We start from the raw sequence: 9,055 nt of genomic DNA on the forward strand, positions 1-9,055 counted from the left end.
GCTCTGGTCCGGCGGGGGTGTACCCCGGACCTCCCCCCCCCCCCCCCCACCCAGCCAGCAGCATGGGGTCTGCCCGTCTCTCTGCCTCCCTCTCATGAGGATCTCGTGGGGACGCTGGGCCCAGGGACCCCGGGTCTCCCCGACCTCAGACCTCACCAGCCTTGGCTTCCTCCCACCTGCAAAGCCCGCCCCGTCTGCAGGAGGCAGGGGTATGTCTGCGGTCCATACTCGTTTGAACAGATAATCCTCAGCAGAAGCCTGCTTTGCAGGTGAGGACGCCAGGGCTCAGAGAGGTCAGTGGTTGGCCTCCCCACAGGGAGCCAGGATTGGAGGGCAGGGTGTTAGGGATAAAAACTGCCTGCTCCCTCACCGTGAGCCTCTCTCCACGGTGAGCACCTCTTTCCCGGGGACAGTGTGAACAGGGGCCAGGGAGCCGTCACTCCAGCCCTGGCCGCCTGGCCCCTTCCCACCGACCCAGCCGGTCACGTGATTTCTCTGTGGCCCGAGGACGTTGGATCTGGTTGAGCCCTGCTTCCGCCGGCAGGGGAAGGCCACAGTTGTCAGTTTGGTCAGCCCTTTCTTTGCTGCCAGGGACTTAACGTCTTTGGGGTCAGTGGTGGGTTGACGTCCGCGCCCGTTTCCCAGCCAGGGTACTGTCGTCCCTCCGTAGGGGTGCAGGGAGCAGAGTGAGGTCGGAGACACCTGTGTGCGGGGAAGGCGGGGTGGTGACACGGTGGGGTGGAGGGCCGCCCCCGTCTCCGGGCTGAAGCCTCTCTCTTCTCTCCTGCAGGCTTGGCCCAGAAGAAGATGGCCCCGTCGGAGGTGAGTGTCCTGTGGCCTTCCTGACCCACTTCTCCGAAGACCGACCAGCCCCGGGGCCTGCTGTGCGGCCTGGGGCAGCTGGCCGCACCTCCCCGGGCCCCACGCTCTGGCAGGTGGCAGGCAGTGCAAGTCCCTCGGTCCTGCCGGCATCTTGAGTTTCAGGGAGGGGAGCCGCTGGGGAAGGAAGAGCGAGGACCCGGCCTGGACAGCGAGGGACAGAGGGACGGAGACTGAGGGTCCAGAGGGGTGGGAGGGGAGCCGGGCAAGGGCGGGTCCCTGAGGAGCCCCCAGGAGGAGGGGGGTCCAGTCAGATGCGGCACCGCTGGTGTAGCATCCGTTGTCCCCACACGCCCGCCCACGTCTTCGGTCCGCGGGGGGGGGGGGGGGGGGGGTCAGCACTGTCCCTGGTCCTGAAAGCGGCCTGTGGGAGCGAGTCTGTGAGCCCCGCATTCCAGGAGCAGCCCAGGCGTGGCGTCCCTGTACCGGCGCTAGCTTCCTGGCCCCGGGCACCTGTGTCCCCCGGGTTGCCACCCGTCACGTGGGGCCCTTGTCAGGAGGGCTCTCCTGGAGGCAGCGGGGAGTCAGCGAGGGGTGCGGAGCGGGGGCGGTGCCACCGATTTCTGGGGAGAGCCCGCCCCCTGGTGGCCAGTATGCGGAACACTCCGGGGCCTGCTGAGGAGCCAGGGCAGCTGGGGGGCTGCCTGAACCCCCGTGGGGCAGTGGGGGTTGGGCTGATGTGAGTGCTCCCGGCTGGAGGCCAGAGGGTTTCACGGGCTGTTTGGATGGTGCAGGTACACAGTAGATGTTTCTTAAATGTCCGTGAGCGGACAGCCCCCGCCGCCCCTCCACCATTCTCCCCTGTGGAGCCGCACATCAGCGCTGGTGGCTCCCACACAAATTTGTCACGCCTGCCCTGGCTGTCCCCACACAGGTCCCGGGCCAGTGGGACCTCTCCCTGTTTCACAGGCATTCCAGCCCACATGTCTCGGCCCTAAGGGACGCTGTGTGATGTCTGGAGACGTCTGTGGCTGTCAGGACGCAGTGAGGCTTCTCACTGCTCACAGCGCATGGGACGCCCCATAGGGGACGACCCAGCCCTCCCCCCCGCCCCCGTCAGCAGGCCCAGGGAGTCCCTGAAGTTAGGGTTCTGCTCCTGAGGAACCGGAAGTCCGGTCTGGGCCTGGGCCCCTCTGGATGTGCAGAGTTGGACCGTGTGGCCCCAGTGGGTGACGGGGCACCTGCTCTGCCCTGGATCCCGCCCACACCAGACTCTGCCCCACGTGGCTTGCCAGCCAGTGACTCAGCCCTGACTCTGGTCAGGATTTCCAGAGCACTCTGGCCCCAGCGGCGCCTCCTTGCTGATGTTTAATGCTTCCTGCTTCCTCCTCTCCAGGCCCCGTCGATGACTGGACAGCTGGGCCCCGGCCACGGGAAGAAGTTGGGTCATCGGGGCGTGGACGCATCTGGCGAAACCACCTACAAGAAGGTTCCTCCTCTGCCCTCGGCTGGTTGGGGTGGGGCAAAGTGGAGAAGGGCTCCCAGCCATCCGGGGCCCCCACACAGGGCCGGGCGGGCTCTGTGCCCACGTGTGGCTGCGGGCAGATCCCCTCGGTGCGGGCCCCTCCGTCCCAGCGAGGCCCTTGCCTGCTGTCGCCATCACAAGCATCGGGCGATGCGCCCGCAGCTGCACCACCACCCGCCCGGCTACAGGAGCCGCCTGCGACCCTGGGCGAGCCCTCAGCTGCTCCGGCCCTGCTGGCTCATCCAGAAAAGGAGAAATGCGGTTCTGCTTCCTTCCCTTGGAAAGCGGGGCTGAGCTGTCACCCCCACCCCCTCCTCCTCAAGTGTGGGCGGCCTCCAGCCCAGGCAGCCTGGGCAACGTAATGCTGGGCGGCCCCGACGTGCCCCACCGTGGCTGGGGAAACCGAGGCACGGAGCGGCGGTGTCGCTCACGCGGCGTGACCGTGCACGTCACTGGGAGAGTAGGTAGCAGGGACCCGGGTTCACGGAGATGAAGTTGGGATGTCACTCTGTAAATGGATTTCCAAAAAGGAAATCCTGGCAGTAGATAGAACCCTGCCGAATCGGGACAGTTTTGAGAACTTGGAACCTTCTAGAACCTTGATGGAAAACAGGCCTCGGGGCTGCGTGAGGTGATATTGGAGTCCCAGCCAGGCCACCTTGCCGTGGGGTTGTGTGAGCTGAACGACAGCCCAGAGGCCAGCGGGTCTGGGACAAGTGGTGGGCGGGTACCCCGGGGCCCCGTGCGTGATGGGTGCCAGGGTCAAGCTGCGAGCTGGACATCTGGCTCGTCCTGCTGCCCCGAGGGGCTTCTCGTTTTGCCTCCCCGCCCTGGCGGCCGAGGGTCTTGATCCAGCTGGGTTTCCCCACAGACCACGTCCTCCACCCTGAAGGGGGCCATCCAGCTGGGCATCGGCTACACCGTGGGCAACCTGAGCTCCAAGCCAGAGCGTGACGTGCTCATGCAGGACTTCTACGTCGTGGAGAGCATCTTCTTCCCCAGGTGGGCCCGGGCCCTGCGCCATGGAGACTGGCCCCGATGCCCGTAGCAGCTCACCCAGCACGCAGACACTGTTGGGATGCAAACAGCCTTGCTGTTCTCGGAGCTCCCTTCTCTGCTGGAAATAGCAACGGGCCTCTCCCGGCACCTTCTTGGCTTTGAGGCCTCACCCTGTACCGGTCGTGATGTTAGTTTGCTGCCGAATCAGAGGGCTGCAGTACAACAGTGATTTTAAGAAACAGGAGAAGAAAACATAAACTTCACTTTTCTCTCACACGGAAAATAGTGACAGGCAATCCAGGGCCATCAGGCAGCTCCCCGGTGTTGGGGTCCCGTGTTTTTCTGGCCGTTCCACCGTCCTTGTGTGCAGCTTTTGCAGCCAGGGGTTTCAGGTAGCTGCCCGAGATCCTGCCATCACGTCTGCATTCCACTAGCAGAAGGAAGAGAGCACATGCCCCTCCCCAGGCAGGGCAGCACCAAGAAATGATGGTTTCTGCTCTGCTCATAGCCCATTGGCCGATCACGGTCACATGACCAGAGCTAGCTGCAGGAGAGGCTGGGCAGTGGGCTTCCTCCGGGCGGCCGTGTGCCCAGCCAGCACTGGGAACGGATGTTGGGACATAGCCCTCTGTCCCCTGGGGAGTCCCATGCCACCGTCTGAGTTGGCCGTCTGGAGAAGGCCTCGGAGCTCAGCGGCCAGGGCACCGCCCAGGCCTGGGACGTCTGAGCCACCGGGGAGTCGGGGAGGCACCCACAAGGCCGGCGTCCCTCACAGGCCCCCTCCCTCCTTGCTCCACAGTGAAGGCAGCAACCTCACCCCTGCCCACCACTTCCAGGACTTCAGGTTCAAGACCTACGCACCTGTCGCCTTCCGCTACTTCCGGGAACTCTTCGGGATCCGACCGGATGATTACTTGGTAAGAGCGTCAGTCAGCTGCTGCTGCGTAACAAGCTGTGGCAGACCGGCGGCCCACAGCGCCACCTGTCTGTCCCTTGTGGTTTCTGTGGGTCAGGACTTCGGGTGCAACTCAGCCGGGTTCTTTGCTCAGGGTTGCGCTGGAGGGTGGGCTGGGGCTAGAGCCTCGTGGGGCACCGGACTGGGGGAGGGTCTGCTTCCAGCTCCACGGTGACATTGGCGGGACCCCCTCCTCGCCCATCGGCTGGGGCTTCCGTTCCATCCCTGCGGGCCTCTGGGTCAGAGCGTGAGCGACAGGAGTGTCCTGTCCCCTTTGCCACGTCTGTGGGTTAGAGGCGCGTCACATGTCAAGCCTCCCTTCGGGAGGAGGTGGGTCGTGGGGACCAGTTCAGAACGTCCCCTCAGTTCTGGTGTGGTTTTAGTCTCTCAAATTAGAATAATCTTGGAGCGTCTGGGGGGTTCAGTTGGTTAAGCGTCGACTCTTGATCTCGGCTCAGGTCACGATCTCATGGTTCATGGGTTCGAGCCCCATGTCGGGCTCCATGCTTGAGTGCACTGAGTCTGCTTGGGATCCTCTCTCTTTCCCTCTCTCTCTGCCCCTGCACTGCTCTCTGTCTCTCTCTGTCTCTCTCTCTCAAAACAAATAAATAAACATTTAGAAAAATCAGAATCTAGGCCCTACCCTTTGATCTCACAGTGAACGATCAGGACTCCTGAAAGTTACAGCTCGCCTGCACACGGGGCTCGTCACCTGGGTGGGTCAGTCTGCACTTGGGGAAGGTCTGGCGGGTCTGTTTCGAGTTCGCCCGGTCACCGGTTTGCGACTCTGTGTTCGGGAAGCCTTACTCCCTGGGCAAGAGTGTGTCCGTGACCGTTGGATATACTCTGTGTAATCCTTCCACCGTCTGCTGTCCCTGGGGCTCGGCCTGTGGGCCTGCTGGCTCTCACCTGCAGTGACTCGTCTCCCTGCGTGTCGGGAGGTACTTGGCCTCACTCTCCCCTGGGTTCTTAGTCTGCGGGAAAGCTGTGCCCTCAGCCGTGGCCGTGTCCCTGCAGACAGAGCAGCATTTGCTCCGGCCGTGGGCACGTCCAGGCGCCCAGAAGTCACAGTGCCCCTTGCCAAGGCCAAGGCCTGGTCCTCTGACCACAGCATCCGTGTCGTGCTCCCCCTCCGGCCTCCACCGCAGCCCCGTAACGACGTTCCCTTTGGTCCCGCAGCCTCCTCGGAGTGAAGCCAGCCTGGTGGTTCCGTAGTAGAGATGACCTGGGTGACCTCGGTTTTAGGTCTCGGGAGTGAAAGGGGACACCTGTGGCGCTCGCCGTGGCAGTGGTGATGCGGCCTCTGTGTGCTGGTGGGGAGCGGACCCAAGCTGGTCCTGGCGGCGGAGTGGACACAGGGCGACGGCCGAGGGCCTGTCTCGGCCTTGAGTGGGTGCTCAGCAGGTGTCCTCTGTCCTCTTCAAGACCTGCCCTGTTTGCAGCGACAGGGTGGCCAGGGCCCCTGGATCCGAGAGGCCCTCCCGCGGCGGGGATGGGGAGCTCGGACACGGCTGGATGGTGCACCCAGACAGCATCACTGCCCCCATTTATCAGCTCTGGTCCCTCGGTTCCTCTCTCTTCCCGCCGAGTCCCTGTGGGCCGTGGGCATCACCTCGGCTCCAGAGATTTCTGTGGCGGCCGCCATGGTCCTGAGTTTTGTGGGGGCTCGCCCACCATCACTGTGAGAGCCCTGGGCTGACCCGGTGTTGACTTCGGCTCAGGACAGCAGGGCAGCGGCCGGGGGAGGCGGGGGGACACGTGCGGGGGCAGGGGCTGCAGACGGTCAGCCTCGGGCCACGGGCGCCCACCCTGGGCACTGAGGGGAGAGGGGGCACGCCTGGGGTCGTCTGCCCGTGACCCTGTCCCGGTGGCCGGTGGTCTCTTGGCTGGGAAGTCTGCCTGTGTCACCGCTGCCTCCTCTGCAGCCAGGACCCCGTGAGGCCTGAGCCCTGTACGCTGCCCCCCGGGCCGCTCCCCGAGGGCAGCGGCTGCGGCATTGCTTCCAGACCGTTCTCTGCTCACAGACTTCTTTGTGCAAAGCCGCGCAGTCCCCTTCGGCGCTCATCTCTCCTCCTCTCCTGCCAGCTGGGGCCAGCTGTGAGGCCTTGGGGTTTCCCTGTTCCCGGCGGGCTCCCGAGGCCCAGGACGCCCCTCGCTGCTGTCCTTCCAGGGCAGGGTGGGGGGAGGTGGGGGTGAGGAGGGAGAGCACGGGCAGCCTGGGCCTGGGCCTCTGTCTCCGAGGGTGCGGGGGCCTCGTGGCTGTGGGCGGAGCAGGACGGACAGAGGGCCGTGTTGGCTGCAAACTGGACCTGTTCTCCCCCTGCACAACCCACCGCCTCCCTGAGCTGCCTCCTTGCTGTCTGCGGCCAGCACAGCTGGGAGGCCCACTGACTCGGCTCCCCTCCGCCGACAGCCCTGGGCCGGGCCCCCACGCGGCTTCCCGCACCGTCGCCCCCACAGTCCAGATGGCCCAGGCAGCCTGTCCTGGCCCGGCTTCCGGGCATCCGCACGTCCTGTCTTATTAACAGGCTTGCGTCAGCCCTGCTCCAGCCTGGTGCCCGTTTTGGAGCCGGTCACCACGTTGGGGACTGCCAGCACATTCCCCCTGAGTGGCCTGGCTGTTGGCTCCACTCCCCTGAGGCACGGACAGGGGAGACCTCTCGCCCCCACCCCCCCCCCCCAGGTTACCTGACAGCACGAGCGCACTAGCAGTTAGAGGTGGCGCTGTCGTCCTTGTGGTCAGCACTAGGTCGCAGGTGTAGGGGCAACAGCTGTGGCCTCAAACCCCTCTTTCTTCCAGGGTGGCGCCTGTGGTCCCTGGGGGGGTCATGCCTCTGGTGTGTGCCCGTCCCACCCACAGCCGGCCCCCGACTAACCGCCCGGTGCCTGGGACACCGGGCCGCAGCGCGGAGTTTGCACAGCACCACAGCTTGCTGGACCACGGCTCGTCCTGGGCTCGGCCGTGGCCAGGCAGCGGGTGGGGGCGCCCGATCTTCCCAGGGTCTTTGTCCAGCCAGGGCGTGCTGACTGCTGGGGCATCGGGTTAGGGTCCTTACACCCAGCGATGCAGTAAGTGTTCCCTCGGCGTTTACCCTGTGGCCCGGGGTGGGGGGCCTGCTGTGGCCTCGTCCCTGTCATATACCAGCGACACTCAGTCAGGACTTCGGGGGTGCAGGGCACAGAAACCCAACCCAAACAGCCTTAATCCCGAAAAACACCTCAATGGCTCATTAGCTGAAAAGGCCTAGGGGCAGCAGCCCGCAGGGCCTCACTTTCCTTGGCTTCTTAACAGACCAGGCACCTGCTGTATGCTGGGCTCTGTCATGGGTGCTGGGGACCCTCCATGAGAAAAATGCTTAAAAATCCCTGGGTCCACAGAGTTTACTGTTTGTTGGTGGGGAGGGCGTGTGGGGCTGATGGACAGCAAGCACGGAAGAAAGCCGATGTCCATGGAAGAGAAGATGGGGAAGAGAAGGGTGTGCTGGGGGCCGTGGTTGGGGTTGCTCGCCAGGGACACAGGCTCCCCTCTCAGCTGTTCTTGTGCGTGGCATCCGTACCAAAGGTTGTCTTGTGGTCCAGCATGGCTGCTGGGGTTCCAGCTGTCACATCAGCTTTCCACGTGGGAAATGGATGGGAAGGAGGGAGGGGCACCAGCGTTTGTCACCTGATTAGGGATTCAGAAGCTTCTACAGGCTCGTTGACCAGAGTTGACTGTTGTGGCCTCACCTAGCTGCGGGGAAGGTTGGGCAGTGAGTCTTGGCCAGATGGGTGCACAACCCAGCACGACTGGGTGTCTGTTACTAACGGGAGAGGGACCGTGCCCTAGGAGATCGGCACCCACGCTGCAGATTAGCCCGGGGTTCAGTCCTTGCTGTGTGGCCTCAGGCATGTCAGTTTCCCTCTCTGAGCATATTTCTTCATCTGTGAAAGGAGGCTGACAGTGACCTGTTCCAGAGCTGTCCGCTAGACGCTGGGCGTGTGGGGTGTCAGCGACCCACCTGCCCACTCACTGCCCCCCCAGTACTCGCTGTGCAACGAGCCACTGATCGAGCTGTCCAACCCCGGCGCCAGCGGCTCCCTGTTCTACGTCACCAGTGACGACGAGTTCATCATCAAGACGGTGATGCACAAGGAGGCCGAGTTCCTGCAGAAGCTGTTACCCGGCTACTACATGGTGAGGAGCCCCGCCCTGCAGCCCCGCTCCACCCCGCCCCCGCCCCCTACATGGTGAGGAGCCCCGCCCTGCGGCCCGACCCACCTCCGCCCCTCCCCTGCCCCTACACAGTGAGGAGCCCCGCCCTGAAGCCCCGTCCCACCTTTTGCCCCGCCCCCGACATGGTGAGGAGCCCCGCCCCTGGCTCCTACAGGGTGAGGGGCCCCGCCCTGCAGCCCCGCCCCACTTCCACCCATACATAGTGAGGACCCCTGCCCCACCTCCGCCCCGCCCCTTCCCCCTACGTGGCGAGGAGCTCCGCCCCGCCCCCTACATGGTAAGAAGCCCCGCCCTGAAGCCCCGCCCCCTACATGCTGAGGAGCCCCGCCCTGCAGCCCAGCCCACCTCCGCCCCTCCCCTGCCCCTGCTCAGTGAGGAGCCCCGCCCTGCAGCCCACCCCACTTTTTGCCCCGCCCCCTACATGCTGAGGAGCCCCGCCCCTGGCTCCTACAGGGTGAGGGGCCCCACTCCCTATGCTGATGCCCCACCCCCTTCCCCGCAGCTCCGCCCCCACCTCGGCCCGTCCCCACCCCTACATGGTGAG

The 9,055-nt window shown here is 64.8% G+C and overlaps 1 protein-coding gene across 2 annotated transcripts; it reads left to right on the top strand.

Moving 5' to 3' along the window:
• Positions 1-720: 720 nt before the first annotated feature.
• Positions 721-8,544, top strand: LOC121024128 (phosphatidylinositol 4-phosphate 5-kinase type-1 gamma-like). 2 transcript variants are annotated; one of them, XM_040466429.1, is made up of 5 exons: positions 721-822; positions 2,216-2,308; positions 3,216-3,346; positions 4,143-4,260; positions 8,229-8,504. In XM_040466429.1, exons 1-5 carry the CDS (start codon positions 808-810, stop codon positions 8,394-8,396), a joined length of 525 nt encoding a protein of 174 aa, XP_040322363.1. In that variant the 5' UTR covers positions 721-807; the 3' UTR covers positions 8,397-8,504. The 2 variants fall into 2 exon arrangements, with proteins under 2 accessions (XP_040322363.1, XP_040322362.1); XM_040466428.1 differs by having other exon boundaries at positions 722-822; positions 8,320-8,544.
• Positions 8,545-9,055: the final 511 nt, after the last annotated feature.

This window comes from Herpailurus yagouaroundi, unplaced genomic scaffold, assembly GCF_014898765.1.
Source record: "Herpailurus yagouaroundi ecotype Mexico unplaced genomic scaffold, PumYag 57287, whole genome shotgun sequence".
Classification (NCBI taxonomy): Eukaryota; Metazoa; Chordata; class Mammalia; order Carnivora; family Felidae; genus Herpailurus; species Herpailurus yagouaroundi.

What these genes read in the sequence shown, in the direction of transcription:
- LOC121024128 (XM_040466428.1), top strand. An exon ending in GCGAAACCACCTACAAGAAG is followed by an intron (nt 2,309 to 3,215) that starts GTTCCTCCTCTG and finishes GTTTCCCCACAG; the next exon opens with ACCACGTCCTCCACCCTGAA. An exon ending in TCCGACCGGATGATTACTTG is followed by an intron (nt 4,261 to 8,319) that starts GTAAGAGCGTCA and finishes CTGCCCCCCCAG; the next exon opens with TACTCGCTGTGCAACGAGCC.